This window comes from Periophthalmus magnuspinnatus, chromosome 8 (assembly GCF_009829125.3).
Source record: "Periophthalmus magnuspinnatus isolate fPerMag1 chromosome 8, fPerMag1.2.pri, whole genome shotgun sequence".
Lineage (NCBI taxonomy): Eukaryota > Metazoa > Chordata > Actinopteri > Gobiiformes > Gobiidae > Periophthalmus > Periophthalmus magnuspinnatus.
The window spans coordinates 21,687,686-21,707,589 of NC_047133.1; the positions used below are offsets into that span (position 1 = coordinate 21,687,686).

Here is a 19,904-nt window from a genome sequence, read left to right on the forward strand (position 1 = left end):
TTTGCATAATAGACCTGCTTTAAGCTTATCTAAAAACGCAAGCAGGTGGCAGCACCAGGGCTAAGTCACATGTCAGATGTCAGAGAGGCACGATGTTGTTAAAAATAACGCACGTTTTTCAAGATATTTATGAGCAATAAATACACCCATGAAGAAATAGATACATTTTATACAATTCAGTGGAGCATTACAGACAAAGCAATAACATACGAGGCAGCAGAACCCACACCAGGAAAGTTATATAGTGACCTTTTAACATAAAGCTGAAATATCTGTGTAAACAACATTTGTTTATTTTTATTTAAGTCCTGGATTTTTACTCGCTGCCAGGAGGCTTTCGGGGGAACTTGTGCAGTCAGACCACTGTGAGTTTAACCATGACAAAACAATGGAAGATGTGCATAAGCCAGCAAGTCTCATTTTTAAATTCTACTATGTTATCTACTGTAACAATAAGTAGATGCCCAGACAGATCCATGGATCCTGACTCATTCCTTTACATAGAGCCACATTCAGGAGGTTGACAAAGGATGGAATATAAAGTAATCTGTTTTGAATGAGTACAAAAGTGGGTATGTCTCACAGTTCTAGCCAATGGGTTTCAGTTTCCTGTTATAGCTGACATTTTCATGACTTTTCACCTAGTTTTGGATTGTTACTTGCTATCTCAACTGGGCTAATTTCCCATCATCCTGAAACCCATAGACAGACTCACATCAGTTATCTTGTACTCCAGGGGTAAATGCTGTCTCCACGCAGCCAAAGACCTGAATACAAATGGGTAAACAATCCACTTTTGCATCTACACTGACCCCCTCTGGCTACGTGTGGTATTCGTCCCTGCAATGCATTTCCATAACCCATAAATAGGCTCTTTGATGTTCCTTATATACTTCAGTAAAGTAGTCTCTCGTCAGTCTAAAAGTACACACATTTGAGAGGTGACGCTGAGCCCATATGATGCGGCGGCTATATTCTCCAGACATGACGTCGTGTCCATTTTGGCGCTGCAGACGGCCTTGAGTGTCCCACACCGGAGGAATTTAAAGGTGCCGGGTGAAGCTCTGTGGGAATACTCAGACACAGAATGGAAAACTAATGGATGCCATCTGAGTCCAGGTCCGGAGGCAACACGGAAAAAAATAACTTCAGATTACCATGTCTGAAAATACACACGGAAGATGTACATTTCAAATTTCCTCTTCCTCATTCTATAATGCATAGTGTACCTTAATATGCTACAGTATGGTTTATAAAAGAAACTATGAATCACTGATATAAAAATTTAAAAGGGCCCATATTATGCTATTTTCTGATAAATGGCATAACGTCGTTTCCTCATCACAAACAGACCTGGAGTTGTGTTTTGTTTCATTCACACATGTTTAACACTGTATATTTATGTCATGTCATGTGTTTTTAACTTCATACACAAGAATCATTTGGATAATTTCAGCTGTGGAACTGCCAATCTCTACCGAACTAAAGGTAAAAGGAGCTGTTAATTTGAAAACTGCTGCTTCATGACATCACAAGGTGGAACAGAGCATTTTGCGCTTTGGAGATGTAGACAGACTAATGAAGGGTTAGTCAAACATGTGCCAGTGAAACAAAACACAACTCCAGGTCTGTTTTTTAGGAGATATGAGGAAATCTACTTAAAAGTATTAAAGTATCTGTTTAAAAATCTACTTAAAGAGTGAAAAGTAAAAGTACTTCCTGAAGATTCTGAGATGTAGTAAAGCTTCAAATATTGTGATTTTTTATAAAGATTTGTATATTTTCGTTTGCTCATATTATTAACGTTTTAAAAATAAAACCCTTTTCAGCAGGTCTCAAACAATAAAAAGTCTAGCTAAAAAATGTAGTGGAGTAGAAAATACAGATACCTACTCTCAAATGCAGTGAAGTAAAAATAAAAGGTACTTTGCCAAGTTCCACCACTGCTACTACTATAACAACTACTCAAGTATTTATCAGTAGCCAAAAATATCTAGATTTTTCATAATTAACTAAATCCCCCTTAAACTTCTATTCAAAGTCTGTGTGCTGGTTTAATTGGCAGCATGTCTTGCAGTGGCAGAAACATAATAATTGCATTAAGAATTCTATTTGCACCACATGAAGCGGCTGAATGTCAATATTAATTATGATGAATATTTAATTTCTCTTCCAGACGGTGACAAATGCCTCACGGTCATTCTGATCTAATGAGGTGCTACATCAGTGACCCAGGAGATAATCAGTGGGAAAAATTAACAAAGTTATTTCAATGAATCCACACCAGATAGGATTGTGTGCAGTGAAGAGCCGGCCTCTCATGGTACATTTATAAGAGCATGTCGCCGGGCTGCTCAAACTGATTACTCCTAATGAACTCATCAAACACGCGGCCGCTACTGTTTAGACAGAGTCACACAGAGGCATCGATATCCACGGGCTTTACTACATTCATCCAGCTTTGTGTTACGCTGTCATCATTGGTCCAGGCTCAGGGCTGCAGGAAGCAATCAGTGATGTTAATGAATACAAAAGCCAAAACATCTGAGGAAGAATATTTACAAGTGAGTCACCAAAAGGCTAGTTAACTTGGTGAACTTGTTAACTCGCTTACAAAGTCCACTCTTACTGCTTTTGATTTCTGTGAGTCATGACCATTAGTAATGCAATGTTAGTACTATGATTACTACAAATGTCTCTTCTGCTGTTTTCCCTGTTGTCTCCCCCTCTCTTTCTGTGTTGTCTCTCTCTTCCCACCTGGTCCTGCAGTATAAGAAGTCTGGTTTTTCATCCACTTCTTACCAGTTTGTCATTTATACTACTCTTGTTAGTAGAGGCGTTTGGCTGCACAAGACAGTTAGTTAGTTTTTTCAGCGTTTTTGTACTACAGTTACATTGTCCTTTGACCAGGTGCCTCTGTCGTTATTTCTGGAAGCTGTCTGCCCATCTCCAACCTGTCTACCTGCCTGCTCACTAGTTGAGTTATCGTTCAATACAATTAAACAATAATTCAACCACAAATCGTTATCAAGATCACTATATCTGAAGCTTTATTACGGACACATCTCCAAATCTGCACAAAATACTATTACATATACTTTTTACTCTTTAAATACATTTTTAAACAAGTACTTTAATAGGTTTAAGTACATTTTTTCATGTGATACTTTTACTTGAGTATTTTTTTGACCTGTTACCTGAATTTTTAACTAAATTACAAAATCAAATACTCGAATAAATCATGTAGTAGTAGTAGTAGTTAAGTAGTAGTAGTCAGCCTTATATCTTACCCTTTCATAATAGTTGAAAGTAGTTGAATATTTATGTATACTCACCTGTTCTATTGGCATTACTACACTGGCACTTTTAAAGCTTCTATGACTGTGATTATGACTACTTTAATGTAAGGTGTTAGACCACTGATCAGTGCCAATTATTTTGACTATGATTAAGACATATGCTTTTGACCTTTAGTTGTAACATATGATGCACGTGGGTTATTATTTCATATGCTATTTATTTATTGCAGTTATAGCAGTTGGCCATATAGGAGCTGGTATGACTGCCATACTGTTGCACTGACTGTTGTAAATGTGTTATTTTTATGAGTTTTAACTTGTTGTTGTGAAGCACTTTGTGACTTCCTTGTCTGTGAAAGGTGCTGTATAAATAAACTTGGCGTGTTTACTTGCTTGCTTGCTATATTTACTTCACCGATATATAACGCTTCAAAATTTGTTATTGTGACAGGTCTACAAACAGTAATAATAAGTGTGAATAAAGCACTATTTTAAACATTACATACGACAGAAGTGCCTCCACAGGGTCCACAGAACTCCACAGGTAAAATATAGGACACTGGGGATTCTAGTCTACTGAATTCTGCTCATGTTCAGAAAGGTAATTGGGCAAGTTCACTTTTTATGCAATGAAGTTGGAAAAGCTTACTTTTCCCCTTTATTCACCTTATTTCGAAAGTTGCCGTGGGCGCCGCCATAGCCACTTGGGTTGTATTATTTTGCATGAAGCTGCCGATCCTGACAGCAAATAAGAAAAATATTCTATAGGGACTACAGAGCTGTTTTAAAGCCTCCCAGATAACCGATGGATTGTTGACTTGTTGGTCACATAAACATAGAACATTTTACATAAACCAACTAACTTTATTTCATATTTTAGCAGCAAAACTTTTCCCAAATTCTATATTGAAATTAATGGAATTCTCACTTAACCGGAAGTGCCACCACAAACAAAGCACCGTTTAGTCAGATTTATGACGACTTTACAGTGGGCGGAGCGATATAAGGTGAATAGGCGCACTATGTAACCTGCTCATCTCCATGGAGATGCAGCTGCTTTGACTGCAATGTTCCACTAAATTGCATTAAACTTTTCTCTCTTGCATTTATTAAATTATAGGTAAAACTGCATTCTTACTGTCAGAGTCTCACCTCTCCACAGATCTGACCTGTCACTTGGTATGGTTGCACCTTCTGCTTTTCTCATGGAGATAGGTGGGCTACTGCGAAACATGCGGTAGATCTTTCATGAGAAAAGTTACATAGTGCACCTTTACCTGTCATCTTCTCCCACTCTCTTCCTCTTTATAAAGTGTCTTTGAGTATTCAAAAAAGCACTATATAAGTCAAATGTAATCAGATGTTGGCCATATTTCTCCCACCTCGTTCTAATTTACAACCTGCTCACTATGGCTATAAATATTAAACTAAGATGCAAAATAGAAAATCAAGGATGTCTCACAAAACAAGGACGAGAGGAGCAGCCGCAGAAAAGAACAGAGGGGTTAGAGCTTATGTAACCGGGACAACCATAGGACGCTGGTTTGTTGTCAACACAAGGGAAATAATAATAGCAGCCGGCGCTACCTCCTTCACACAGCTCTGAGGAGATCTCCATAATTTATCCAGGTTTTGCGACATTCGTGGAATACAAAACTCTGCAACTTTATAGAGGAGAAACCTAGACAAAATACTGTACAACGGATTTAAACAAAAACCTGATATAGAGAGAGCTGGAGATTTGTCATGAGCAGAGTTAGCTGTTGTAGATGCAGTTTGGCTTGGAAATTCCTATTAGCTGATTGTGTCTTGGCAATGCAGTGTTTAAACAACTAAGATTGCTTTATATAACAAAGCTTCTTGTTAAAATTACTTTGCAATGATGAGTCAATTGCTCTCAATCCTCCCTCATTATTCAATTTTGTTTATTTATATGGCACATTAAAAACAACTTCAGCTGCCTAAAGTGCTTCACATAAAAGTCAACAAAAAACAAATATACAGATAATATGGCACACAGGCAAAGAACAATAAAACACCAAGATATCCTGTCTAGCTTGTATTAAATGCCAGGGAGAAGAGCTGGGTTTTCAGTCTAATTTTAAGCTGCGTTAAAAGACTGAGAGGATCTGACAGGCAGAGGGCGCTGTTCCATAGACTGGGTGCTGCCACAGAAAAAGCTCTATCACCTCTGGTCTTGAGCCTGTCTTTGGGCACAGCAGCAGGAGCGGGTCAGCTGACGTCAGGGCTCTGGGTGGAGCATAGGGCTGCACTCTACGGGTCCTCCTCAAATAAAGAGGACCCACAGAGTGCATATTTACCTTGTGAGATTTTGACATTTGGCACGTGTTTATTATCTTTTATAGATTTTGAAAGGTTTGATTTCCTGGTGGACATTCTGTCACATACTTGTCTCATGAAGCTACTATTCCTTTGCCTTAAATCCTTCACAGTGAGACATTACATGGTTTTATTTCATTTGTTGACCTGTAATTTGACCCAGTGGAGTGGAGATTTATCAGTTTAATGCCATACAGTAGAACATTCCCAGCAAAGCAATATGATCTCCGAGGAAACAAGTACAGGCCTGACTTTCCAGCAATTAAATGATTCTATCTTATTTGTTGACCTGTAATTTGGCCCCGTGGAGTGGAGATTTACCAGTTTAATGCCATACAGTGGGACATTCCCAGCAACACAATATGATCTCCATGGAAACAAGCAGGGGGCCAACTCTCCACCATAAAAGTGATGGAGCGCACAGCTGTTTATTGTACTAATACTTGAAATGAAGCTTGAAATGGTAAAACAATGCAGTAGTCCATTATTTCCAGAGACATTTTTTTTTAGAGTGCATCTTCTATTTGGAGCTAAAAGAGTCCATCTGGTCAGTGGAGCCTTCTCCCTGTTATAAAGCCCAATGTGTTTTGTCTCTGTCTGGTCAGAGTCTAATTCTCCTGGGGTTGGACTGCAGGTGTCAAATGTCAGCACACAGTCACAGTTAAGCTCCATCAGTAATACAGCACAGCACTCTAGTGGCCACCGCAGTAATGATTGGCTCTGTGCGACTTTCACTGAGAAAATCAAGACAAAGGTGCCAGAAGGACAGCGGCCATAACGTATACTTGAGGAAAAGTACTTTTAGTGAGAGGAAGAGGAGTTATTGAAGAGGTGAAAGTCAATACGTCTTTTTACTTTGTGTGTTTCAGTCAATAAAAAAATCAAATCTTCCAGGCAAATGTTTCTATTCACTCCTTGGTGTAAAATAAAAGTTGTGAATGAAAGAACAGTAACGGTTATGTGACTATATGGCGTATGAATAAAAAAAGGCGAGAAATTCAATCTCGTGAGACCAATGCCAAGGCAATATGGCTGGAACGTGAACTGAAATCATGGTAACTTGGCCAATACCTGGAGGACAAAAGATGAAAGTGAAGAGGGGAGGAGGGTGTGGTCTGGACGTATGAGGAACAGTGTGATTGGTCGACCCGGTATCCAAACTCCGTCCCTGCAGCCAGGTGTTTGCAATCAGAAACACTTGGCTGTATAAGGGCAGTAGTCTTGTGTAATGTCACCAATTACTGTAAAATTGCCACTGGAGACAGCACAAACTCAGGTTTTGAGTGTTTTTGACCAGAAAACTGCATATTGACCAAGTTTATGCTAAAGTTGTTAACAGAGCGAGTAAGTTGCAAACGGTGCTGTTAAAACGCCATATAGACAATTTAGTAGCGGAAAAAGTGGATTTAGTGTTTAGTTTCGCTTTAATGGTGGTTGCAATTCAGGAGATGGGCCCACTTCTCCTCTCTGAAAACAAAATAAAATCCCCCCTCTCAAAACCAGCTAGCTCTGTAGTTTAAACATGTTCTGAAAAAGGATCAAGTCTTTCATTACAGAAGATTAGCTGTTAATTCTTCAGTCTTTTCTCCACTCATAATACTGTACACATTAGGAATGACCAAACATGCACAAAAAATCAGTATTAGATTTATTTCCCCATTGTTCAGACCTTAAACACACAGCACCTTGCAACAAAACATAATCACTAACATGTCCAGCCAAGACTATGGTTTTCCTGTACTACTAAGATGTGTAGTGTAGGTCTGCAGGTCTCTTGTAGAGTTGTGAAGAGCATGATTGAGAATTGAATAAATAACCCACACTACAAGAATACAGAGAGATCACTTGGCCGGCTCAGGCTTTATAATCACTGCCAAGACTGTATTGTATCAGTGTATGTTGTAGTGTCACAGTGGTTTCACACTCGATTTTGATACTAAGGAATAGGACTAGACTCAACAGATCCTCAGTACTGATTCTGATACCTTCCTTTTTTGACAATAGAATGTTATTTTCAACATTTAAGAATAGTACCATCTTTTACACTGCCTGGCCAAAAAAAAAAAAAAAAAAAGTCACCACCTGGATTTAACTAAGCAAATATGTTGTGGTTGATGCAGTTGGTCAGGTCTAGGTTCAGTATCAGTCTGTGCTCAAAGAATGAGGTCAGCTGACACCTGAATATACTGAATGACCAGGTTACTCCATCAGTGGATTTTTTTCTTCCCTGATGGCACGGGCGTATTCCAAGATGACAATGCAAGGATTCATCAGGCTCAAATTGTGACAGTGGTTCAGGAGCATGAGACATAATTTTCACACATGGATTGTCCACCACAGAGTCCAGACCTTAACCCCATTGAGAATCTTTGGGATGTGCTGGAGAAGGCTTTGTGCAGCGGTCAGACTTCACTTGACCATCATCAATGCAAGATCTTGGTGGAAAATTAATGCAACACTGGATGGAAATAAATCTTGTGACATTGTAGAAGCGAAATCGAAACAATGCCACAGTGACGTACTCAAAGCTAAAGCTGGTCCAACAAAAGTGTGTGTGTTTGACCTTTTTTTTTTTTTTTGATGATGATGACTTTTTTTTTTGGCCAGGCAGTGTATATTACTATGTGGTCTTATATCTGTGTAATCCCTCAGTTTTCTAGGTTTGTTACATCACAGCATTCTATACGCCAATCATATTTAAAACAGATGAGGGATGCTAAAAGTATTATTACTAAAATGCAGATTCTTGTTGAAATAAAGACAGTTCTTGGGTCTAGCCACTGATAGAAATGATCAGGTTCAACATTTGCAAATATGCTTTTAGATATTTGTGATGAAAGTACCATTTAATCAATAGGGGAAACTGGCTTCTGCCTCCGATCTGAGAGTATGACATTATCACAAAATAGAATCTGAAAACCACCCACACTAGTCTATGTGTCTTATACTTGCTCTGATACAGCTCAGGATCATTCTAAAGATATTCAAGAAAGGTTCATTTCAGTCCAGTGAAATGAGTAAATGAGTATCTACTTTTGATAATAGTTTTAGTATTGATTAGTATCTGATTTTCGATACTTTTGACAACCCCAGTACATTTAAATACATCCAAGCTCTCCTTATTGGCACCATTTTTCACAGCTCACTGGAACATTCACACTGCTGCATGCATTCAGTTTGTATGAGAGACACTGGATCGGGCAAGAACACGACGCCAATTTAAATTCAAAGGTTATAGAGCTGTTTGTGCATGGAATATTTCATTTGAGGTGGCATTTTGGCACACAGCGGAGGTTTAAGACAGACAGAAGAAATACAAAAAAAAATGGTTGAACAGGCACACGGAAACAGAAAAGTGTTTGTAAGATGAAGCAAGCCCTAAGCACCATCAGCTCTTTTCAATGTGTCAAAGTCAAACAAGTTTTCATTTGTCACAAAAATCCACTTTGGGGACAGAGCCGTGTGTTTATCGCCTAAAGAAACATCAAACAACAAATAAAAAAGAGATCTTCTAAATGTGACAGTAATGCATTATGAAAAAGTTGGCTGCATTCTGATTTATGTATCGAGCAAAAAGTATAAAGGTTAACACTCAGACAGTTTCCCTGCAGCTACTAAAAGTCAAAAAGCTTATCTTGTGTTACTGATATTACCACTATCATTACTTACTGCTGTTATAATTAATACAAATTATAATAATCTGGCACCAGACGCCCCAAAGTCAATTTACAATTTCATGCATTATTCATTCACTCCTCGTGCTCTATGGCTGCCAATCTGTTCTTAGTTAAGGCCCTTCCAACCACAAACAGTTATTCACATATTACACATTATTGCCATAGACTGTTTATATAAATGGACATAGCTAACATGCTAGGCGCTGTGTTCCAAACAGGAAGTGATCAAATCATGGGCACGCTTCCGGCTCCATCGACTCCAATTCACTTTACATTGAACAATTGTCTCCCCTCTTTCTGTAACTGCTGCAGTGAACCTTGTCATTTTCATCCTAAAATGTTCGCTCTACATGATTCCGGTGTTTTTATTTAGCTATTTTGTCCGTGCGTCAAGATATGAACATTAATAACAGGCAACTCAAGAGCCTTCTTTCCCTGAGGTCACTCCTGCTATTGATACTCATGATCGGAATCCCAAATATGGGAGTCGGCTCCAAATTCGCCGCCATAACCGCTCGCCTCGATGAGTTTGACTGGAGCTGAACGCTATGGATGATGTCACACTTCCTTAGTCCAGTCTGTTCTTTATACAGTCTATGATTATTTCGTAATGCAAGGTTAGTAATGTGTCTTGCCCAAGGACACAACAAAATTACTCACTGCACAGCTTGGGTTTCGATATTGGCTTTGACTATTACCGGTAACTAGTCAATACAAACAAGTGAACTGGAAAATATTACTGCCAACTCCTTTTCAGACATCCTTGAATTTATCTAATCTATCAACTATCAAATATTTAATGATGCGATGCAAATAAATAAACTTGTTGTTGATAAAAATAAACCATGATCTGTTTATCTAAGCTTGGTACAAACACTGGATCTGCTTGTGCTCTGTGTGCAGCGTATATAACAGCCAACAATGAGTAAAGGTTGTCTGTACAATTATAAACATATCAAACAAGAAAATGCTGCACTTTTCTTCAAGCAATACTGAAATCCTTGTCCACGCACAAGGCTGAACATCGCCCGAGGTTCCAGACAAAGAACTGATAGATCCTACTTTTTCATAACTCAATGTCTCCGCAGTGGATTTTATCGTTGCATATTACTCCATCTCTACGGCGGCACTAAGCCATGTGTGAATCCCTGGTGAAGCCACTGTAACCATTTACTCAGCCCTTTGCCATTCATTATGCAATCAAAGTCTTTATTCATTCAAAGATATTACATGAAATTCGTGATTTGGAAGTAGGACTCATTACAATGACAGAGCGGCGTTAACCTTTACTCAGAACCCAGTGGATATGGGAAAATGTTCACTTGGCAGTTTGCTAAATGACATGGCTTATGTATATAGGATAGGTTTTACATATTTAAAAAGGCAGGGCATGGTATAATGGTATAATTAATTAAACACCTTTCAACATATATGCTCTGTGTGCACTATCATTTAATAAAGAGCCTCTAAAAGGTTATCTCACAGTGCTTTGGAAGTGCTTCTAAAACTGAGGGAAGTGAGAAATATTGTTAAAGTAAATATATATGATAAATGATAATATTGAAACCAAATTATGAAGCAGAATTATCCTCTAGTTTGTGTCTATAGTGTCATAGTTTGACTTTCTACAGCTCAAATCTCATCGTAGTACAGAAGATTAACCAAATATTTCCCATTACTACAAACTGTACTGACCCCAAAACGATAAGTTGATACGGTATTTATCGTGACGGCCTATTCATCAATTAAAGATGCATAACTTTTCTGGCTGAGTGCACACCACCTCTTTCACTTAATGGAGATGTTATTCATTACTCCTTTGCTTAAAATGTTCTGCAGTATGGCATTACACTTATCGGTTTCCATGGAGACAAGCAGGTAACACCCACAGGCCAAGTTACAGGTCAGATCTTTGGGGAGGCGACCCCATTTATAGTAAAAAAAAAAAAAAAAAAAAGAATACTTTTGAATGTGTTCGAAAAAATGCTAGAAAGACCAGTTTACTGCCGCACTATAGGTCAGGACATCTGAGGTAAAGAAATCACCATGGAGACAAGTGTAACCAGAAAAGTTATGCCGGGTTACTATTCAGATTCTACCTAGAAAGCCAAACCCATTATAAACTGAAGTGCCACTTTATGTGAAAAGTTTGCAGCTGAGTATCTTATTATTTTTGATCTCCCATTTTAGAAAGTGCAACTCAGAACTCACACTTCTTGGACACGTTGGAGAGGGGTACTTGTGTCATTTCAGACGCCGGAAACTTCACCTTTTAAACACAGGCAGCCAAAGCATGACCTTTAATTAAAGAGAAAAACATGACAAGTTTACTGCGTGTTCCTGTTGAAGTCACAGGGCTTTAGAAAGGGTATATAGCCCCAACAATAACAATAGAGCAGACATCAAAACTTCTAACGTTGCACTAAACTGAATGGTTAAGAAGAGGTGGAAGAAGTAATCAATTTTATTACTTAAGTAAAAGTACAGATACTGAAGCAAAAAAATACTCAAGGAAAATCTACTTGAGTAAAAGTATTAAAGTACTTGTTTAGAAATGTACTTAAAGGGTATACCATATTTTGTGGTCCTATAAAGCTTCAAATGTAGTGATTTTGAGAAAGATTTTTGTAAAATTTTGTTCACTAGAAACAACCGAATCAATCGTGGCTTTATTTGTATAATTTTGTTTGCTCAAATTATGAAAGCGTCAAATATTTTAGCAGATCTCAAACAATAATAAAAAACACTTTTACTTTTGAGTCCTGTTAAAAATGTAGTGGAGTAAAAAGTACAGATTCCTGCTCTCAAATGTGGTGAAGTAAAAAATAGCCAATTTAAAGTACAGATATCTAAACTTTTTACTTAAGTACAGTACTTTACTTTTACTTTGTTGCAATACACCACTGAACTTAAGTATAGTTATTTTAAAGATTTGATTACCAAAAACAAGCAACTGCACATTAAAATCAATTGCAACCGTTTTCATTTCATGCACAGGGAAAGTACAGAAGAATAGATTTTAAATACGCCTGAATAAAACAGGTTAATGTATTAAGCACCCAAAAGAAAGAAAGGGTAATTTTGTCCGAGCTCTTGGTTTAAATTGGAAAATAAACTATAATTGAGGTTCACAAAAGCAAATTGCTGTCCGCGTTTAATTTAATTCAAAGGGTCTATTGTGTGCCTTCTGCAGTCAGTAAGAAATGCCATACCAAAAATAAAGTAGTAATTATTTTCAAGAGCTTTTTGTTAAATCGGTGCCTTTCCAGGTAACTATTGTTTTAAGTGAGGTGCATTGGCATACAAAGGAAACTGATGCCGGTAACAACTTCAAATACATCTAAAATCGAGATGTAATAAAAAGGCATTACTATAAAAGGTGCACTATGTAACTTTTCTAGGGGAGGGTCTGCCACCTGCTTGCCTTGAAGGTGTTTTTACTTTGCCAGGAATGTTCCACAGTATCATATTTAACATAACTATATCCATGGAAACAAGCAGGCATGTCAAGTAACGAAAGGTCTCTGCAGCTTCCAAGTTCAAGGCATTATTTTAGCTAGAAAAACACCTGTAATTATTTAAACTATCATTATTATTATTTATTTAAACGTTTTGTCTCATTCACACATGTTTAACACACAAACTCTGCATATTTACGCACTCTGTTCCACCTTGTGATGTCATGTGGTAATACAGTCAATGCTTCACTGTGTTGTTAAACTCCTTACACCTTCATTAGAATCATTTGGATGATTTCACTACCTCTAGATGACATCACGAGGTGGAACAGAGCATTTTGAGCTTCAGAAATGTAGACTGTTTAATAATAAACTGTTACTCAAACATGTGTGAATGAAATAAAACACAACTCTAGGTATGTTTTGAGGAGGTAACAGCATTATAACATGGCTTAAAGCTCACAAGGGTCAATTTTGTGTAACACAGGACCTTTAACTACTGACATATGCAGCGTAATATATAGGATGAACACTATGTCCTTTTAGCTGTACCTTCCTCATAAAAATTCACCTAAAGAGACCAACAAATTCGTAGACTACTGGGGGAATACAGTATATCGATATTTGCATTATATCTGGAGATAGGAGTGATCAGTCAAGGACACACATGGGTAGCCAGGGAGCACAGGGAACACTTGAACCAATTTCATAGCTGCTACTGCACGACTCAAGGCGCATAACAATTCACCTGCTCGGCTTGACTTTGCAGTGTGTCAGTTCACGAGGAGGAAGCGTGCTTTTTGGATCAGCTCGATGCAGCTCTCCGACTTCTGTGGGACCTCGCAACTGCCGAAAAAAAAGTGTAGAGCAAGCATTTTAGCAAACAGCGAAAAATACTGAAGCGCTTCACTCTGCTATAGCTCTAACAGGTACATACAGAAGCTGGGATTGGCTGTAAAGGACTGCTAAACGTATGCAGGCCTATATTTATTTATAGGAGTAGTGCATCCAAAGATAGAACAATAGTTGCACAGTATTCCTGGGTTTCACTTGACATCGCTACATCCCATAGGCCAGTCATGTTTAATTTAAATAAAAAATATTGTTAAAATGCAGGTTTCTGTTCTAATACACTGAGTTTTTACACCAAATGTGGCAGCAAATGTGGCAGAAGATCTTCCAGAAGAAATACTCGGAGACCTTCCAGTAGAGAAACTTCAAGGAAATCTACCATGTCATCACCAACCGCAACAACACAGTGAAGTAAGTGAGGTTTAGAAGAGAGTTGTGTTCACCTGGTCAAATCTGGCCTCAATAATCTGATGATCCTCTGACCAATGTTCCCTCTAATTTTTCACGAGTCTGAGCAAACACACAAACTTCCTGAGCGGTCCCATGGACCACTGTGAGCAACATCAGACGTGCGCACTGTGGTCATGCTGCATCGCATCCATCCAAGTTAAATGGTTTATTAAAAGAATCAAATTACCGCATTTACATTTCTGTTATAAGACTTTTAATTAAGTGCTTTAGCCACTTATACAATGAAAATAACAAAAATCTTGCTCATGACCTGTGTAGTATGTTAATGCTATTGGAAGTATAAATATTTAATTTTAACTATGGAAAAACATGAGCTTCCAACCAAACCAAGCCAACTGTAAACTCCAATGTTGAAAACACACTTAACATTTTTATTATAAAGCTCTGACTTGTATTATGAGTATAAGCCATTGTGTGAAGCTTTTGCTTCATTTTTACAACTCAAACTAGTGACAGTATTCAATGACCTATACACACTGAGAGGAATCTGTATCTGCACACCCAGCTGCTCTATTACTGTACATTTACATATCATATCAAAACACAATATATGTGTATTTGTATATAAAATATATTCAAAACAAGTGGAATGAGTCAAAATAAATATATATTTACGAACCACACACTGCAAACAGTGAACAAACACACACGTCAAAATGTAAACAAACACACATTGGAAACTAAAAATACACTGTACATGTGACAGTGTGACAGTCATTCTGTGACACAGGTTGGAGGATCGAGTCCCGCTCGGACCAACTTCTGTCATTGTGTCCTTAGTTCTGTCATCTTGTTCTTAGGCAAGACACGTCACCCAAGTGGTGTGTGCGTGACGATTGGTGGTGGTCAGGGGGGTCAATAGCAGAATAAACCACGCTTACCGATCAGGAACAGCATCCAATCCATCAAATCATAAGGTCCTCTGCTCCTGAGTCCACCATGAGATCTTCGGTCGTGGAACCGATCACTCGGTTCCACGAACCGCTCCGGGTCCGAGATGCCTCTAGTTTAACTTGTACAAACATCCACAGTGTCCTCGGTCGCGTACTTCCTTTGTTTTGTCCATTTCGTCATGCAAAACTGCTGCAAAACAGTGCGTAAAATTACGCAATTACGCGCGCTTAATTTTACGCGCGGATCTTTGCCCGAGGGCGGGCCGTCGGAACGTTCAGGGATTAAACAGCATTTAGAATCATCAGCGAGTCTTCACTCCATATCGGTCACATGTCGCTAAACTCTGGTAGCGGCCCATGAGGACGCCTGTCAATGACGTGGGTAAACTGCGCAAATACGTATGTGAATCACATAATCGGCTGGAGAAGCTCGTCACCGGTCACACTCACTGACTCACATTGAAAAATAGCGCAGAATGAATTGTTGTGTGTTTATTTTATTTTCAACTCCGGTTCGATTTTTCTTTTCTTTTTTTTGGAGGGAACAGTACCTCTGACCCTACCTGACCAATCCTCCTGTTACTCTTTATTTGATTGAGAAGTGCAGTATGTTTCTGCAGCTAAACTTGAATTTCAATAAAGTATCTCTGTCAGGTTTCTACGCTGTCTAACCCTCTCCCTTCTGTGTCTGTGCCTGGAGCTGGGCGGAGACTCTGGCACCACACCTGCTTCTGATCAAGCAATCAAGCTGTACATGTGAGTAGAAAGGGACTGACAATCCAACACTCAGGGCCAGATCGTCTTCTACCGGTATTTCCACTGGTCGTCCTTCCAGTTTATTTGCTAGTGTATCCACCGTGATCCCACTCCTTGGAACCACTCTGCACCTCTGTCTCTGACCCAGCTCTCCATGTCTGGTACAAACACCCCAGTCTGTGACCCTGTGACCCACAACCTGCTCCGAGACTACTGCCTACGATACCACTCCCAACTGTCTGCTTTGTCTTCCTTCATTCACATTCTTGTATCTGCAAATAAACTCTGTTGAACTGTTTCCCGAGTCTGTATCTTTGGTCCCTCTGTCAGTCTTTACAACACTCTCAGTATCTCTTTCTCTCGCTCTCAAAATACAATGTCGTTAATACAAAAATTTGTTTCTACACATGAAATATAGTTTGACTTACTTTAATATAACCTACAAAATGTTAGCAGTCGCCAGTTTCAACCATATCATTAGCATTTTAACACCATAAACTATCTACATTTAGCATGCATACCACTTTAAAATTGTATCTCGATGTACTAATGCAACAGTTAATAACACGCAAATGCCAGTGAAATGTAGACACATAAAATATAACAGAAGACAGTGTTGCTCAGAGTCAAGGACAGAGCTGTGAGTTTCTGTGGCCGTGCTGTGTGGGAGTTCATGAAGACAACGCTACGCTGACCAGAAGAGGATCCTCCTTCACACACACATACACTATAAAAACTGTAAACACACACACACCTCAGGACTCTCATCCTGTCCTTTCTGTAAAGTCAGTTGCATCATTCTTCACTTTACCTGTGCAAAACTCATTAAACCCTGTCTGACTTTATGTTCCAGACTGTTGGTCCTCTTTGACGCATACATCAGAAACGAACATTCTTACAAAACTTACACATTCAGTTTAAATGTAACTTTTTTGGTACAGGGATGTCGGCCACTTGTTACGCTCCATGGCTATATTGGCATTATTTTTGCCTGCAATCTTTCACAGTATGGCATTAAACGTTTCTCCATAGAGACAAGCGGGTGACACAACCAGGGCAAGTTTCAGGTCAGATCTGTAAAGAGGCGAGCCCATTCACTACACCACGAAAGCTTTATCTGTTTCAAAATATTTGGAGTGGCTACTGCATTGAGTGAACTCCCACCTCGGTTACTACATGGCTATACTGATCGTATGTTGCGAAAATAAAAACGACCAAGCATTCACTTCAAAATTACAGCTCCACTGACAGTTAATTAGAAAACAACCTGCTTATTTAGCTCATTGCTTTGGAAGAGCTGCGGCTAGCCTCTAATATTGATTGAAAAGTACTGGGCCAGAGGATTGCTTTGTTTTTGTGCTTAAAGGCTGTTTTCATGTGAGTTGCTTTATTAACACAACCCCTTAGCCCACTGTGTACTCCCATATGAACAGAGCAGCTGAATAATCCTCATTTAAGGAAACTGACTAAGCAGATTAAGTGTAATCATGCATCACAAACAAACCTTGAATTGTCTTTTGCTGTGAAAGCGGCGCATATTTAGGAGCAGTTTGTTTGTGAAGTTTCTTAATCTTCCAACAAACTTGAGCTGAGAGATGAATATTACAGCTGCTTCCCCCAGATTTTGAAATAATAAAAAGAGAAAAGAGTTAAACAAGTCTGGAAAATGATCATGCTTCAAAAACAACGAGAGGGAACTGATAGTATTAGTCCTAGTGCGAATTTCATGTTTAAGAATTTAGGTTTGTACTGTAATGAAGAGATATTTTTGGCTAAGCTCGTAATTTGAGCTAATAAAAATAAACTAATAAAAATGGGTATAAAAATGTTCTGAACTGAAACAACTGAAAAAAGATTTCAGTTGTTACAGTTGAACAAAATTCAGCACAAATCTTTATCAAAATCACTACAATTGAAGCCTTATGAGACCTCCAAATACTAACTTTTTACTCTTTAAGCACATTTTTAAACAGGTACTTTGATGCTTTTACTTAAGTAGATTTTTCCATGTTATACTTTAACTTTAACTTTAGTATTTTTGCTCGAGTATCTATACTTTTAAGTAACAAATTGAGCACTTCTTCCACCTGTGATTACTGTCCTTGCAGAGATTTCAAAACTGCCTAATGACGAGATTAATTCAGGTAATTATTTATTAAGTTGAGTACTATCCTTTTACTTACTTATCTTAAAATAAAACACGTTAAATTATGCCGAAATAGTGATGCAATTTGTAATCATACCTTGTGAACTGGCAGATCAGTACACTGGTCAGGCGCGCGCACTGACGCCTGCGTCAGTTCCTTGCGCATGCTCAGTACAAACCCAGGCGCATGTTTTGCTTCCGTGGTGTGAGTTGAATGAGCTGTCAAAAGAGTTATTTTGTATAGCAGATTTACTCTAAACTTAACACTGCACAGTCGCGGAGAAAAGGTAAGCAAGTTATATATAGACTGATGTATTTAATCATGTATTATTCGACGCAGATGGCTTTTACCGCTGCTGTATATTAGCAAAATGTGATGCTACTGTTAGCATCTGTCAGTAGCGTCTCGGGTGAAAACAAAACGGAGCTAAAACTGATTCATAAGAACTTGTCGGCTTATGTTAATTAAAATGCCTTATAGACTGTTGGATTGTATGTCTTAAAATTAAATATAGCAGTGTATAGACATTAGCCAAGTGTGTAATGGTTCATGTAATAATTCTTGCACATGTTTGTGTCCATAGGTGCACCATAATGTCAACAGCAGAGTCCATCATCAAATCAAAGCAGGCACAGAAAGAAGTCAATGGCATTTCCACACAAGTTGTCTGCACAGAGTTTAGTAATTACATTTTTGTTGTGGTCACTCAATATGGAAAAATAGGCACTTTAGTATCTGTTACACCAGACTCCAGGTGTAATGACATCAGCACTCAAACTTTCACCACAAAAGTATTACTGGGAAAAGATGAGGTAAGTCAATGTACTATATGTAGTATATTGTACAAATCAAAAAGTAACTAAGCAGTCATATCATTCTGCTTTGTTTAGATACCTAGGTACTTATTGTTATAAAACTAGTGCAAAAACTAAATTCTTTACTTGAACAAGTCAATACTGAAATAAAAATCACAGTTGGACAAGTGGAGAACTAATGTAAGATCACATGACTTTTGGTTATTATTAACAAAAAATCAAAAAAAGAATATCATTTATGTTGAAAATTACATTCTGTTGTCTAAAACAAGTGTTTTATCGTTGTTGCTGTATCAAAATCAGTATTGAGTATCAAGACTTGAGTCTTATTGTCGAGTTTGATATGTTAGTATTGTGACAATACTACAGTTTCTATTCCATTCAATTACAGGTAGACAAAATTAGTCAGATTATTACTTTATCGACTTATTGTTCCAATACATGATAAATGAAACCATTATTTTGGGTTGTCAGTATTTTAAAGACCAGTATTTTTGATTATTTGAGCTTGTGATCCACTGTGTCAGGATACAGTTTTCTTATTTATCTACTACATGCTGGAAGTGACAACTCCCTAATACAGCACATGAAATGTATGTTACACTTTCTAGAAGGTTTCATGATCACTTCCTCTCACTAGAAACACAAAGCATTGTTTATCCTTTGAACAATTGAAACTCCTTTTCTCAGTATTAATAAATGAAGCAGAGTGACCAGTTGTTCTATGTTTTCTGTTTCTATTTTCAGCCGATGACACATGTTTGTGCCAAAAACCTGTCAACATTCGTCTCACAAGAAGCTGCTAATAGACCTATTCTATTGGGACTGGCCCTCAAGGATTCCTCCAAAGATTCAATACAACACTTTAAAGAGATGATAAAATCCTGCCAAGTATGGTGAAGCAAAGAAGGACAAACGTGTGCTTTTTGTAACTTGCAAATTGTTGTTTTTTTTTTATATTTTTCTCTACAATTTTTCTGCAATAAAGTAGAATGTTCTTATATCTGACTAATTGTGGTAAATTTTAATACTAGTAAATTTCAATGGCGAAACTCTTTTCATGAATCAATATAACATTCAATCACTTAAGCCAATGCAAATGTACCATCTTATCATTCCTGTTAGACTTTGAGTTAATGTGATATTTTGATGTTATACAAATACGCGATTCCCATAACAATGTGCATAACTAATTC

At 38.0% G+C, this 19,904-nt stretch overlaps 1 protein-coding gene across 1 annotated transcript; it reads left to right on the top strand.

Annotated features, from left to right (window-relative positions):
- Positions 1 to 18,080: 18,080 nt before the first annotated feature.
- Positions 18,081 to 19,652, top strand: psmg3 (proteasome (prosome, macropain) assembly chaperone 3). The gene is made up of 3 exons (XM_033971086.2): positions 18,081 to 18,179; positions 18,477 to 18,705; positions 19,456 to 19,652. The coding sequence occupies exons 2-3, from the start codon at positions 18,487 to 18,489 to the stop codon at positions 19,606 to 19,608; spliced, it is 372 nt and encodes a 123-aa protein (XP_033826977.1). The 5' UTR covers positions 18,081 to 18,179; positions 18,477 to 18,486; the 3' UTR covers positions 19,609 to 19,652.
- The last annotated feature ends 252 nt before the right edge of the window (positions 19,653 to 19,904 follow it).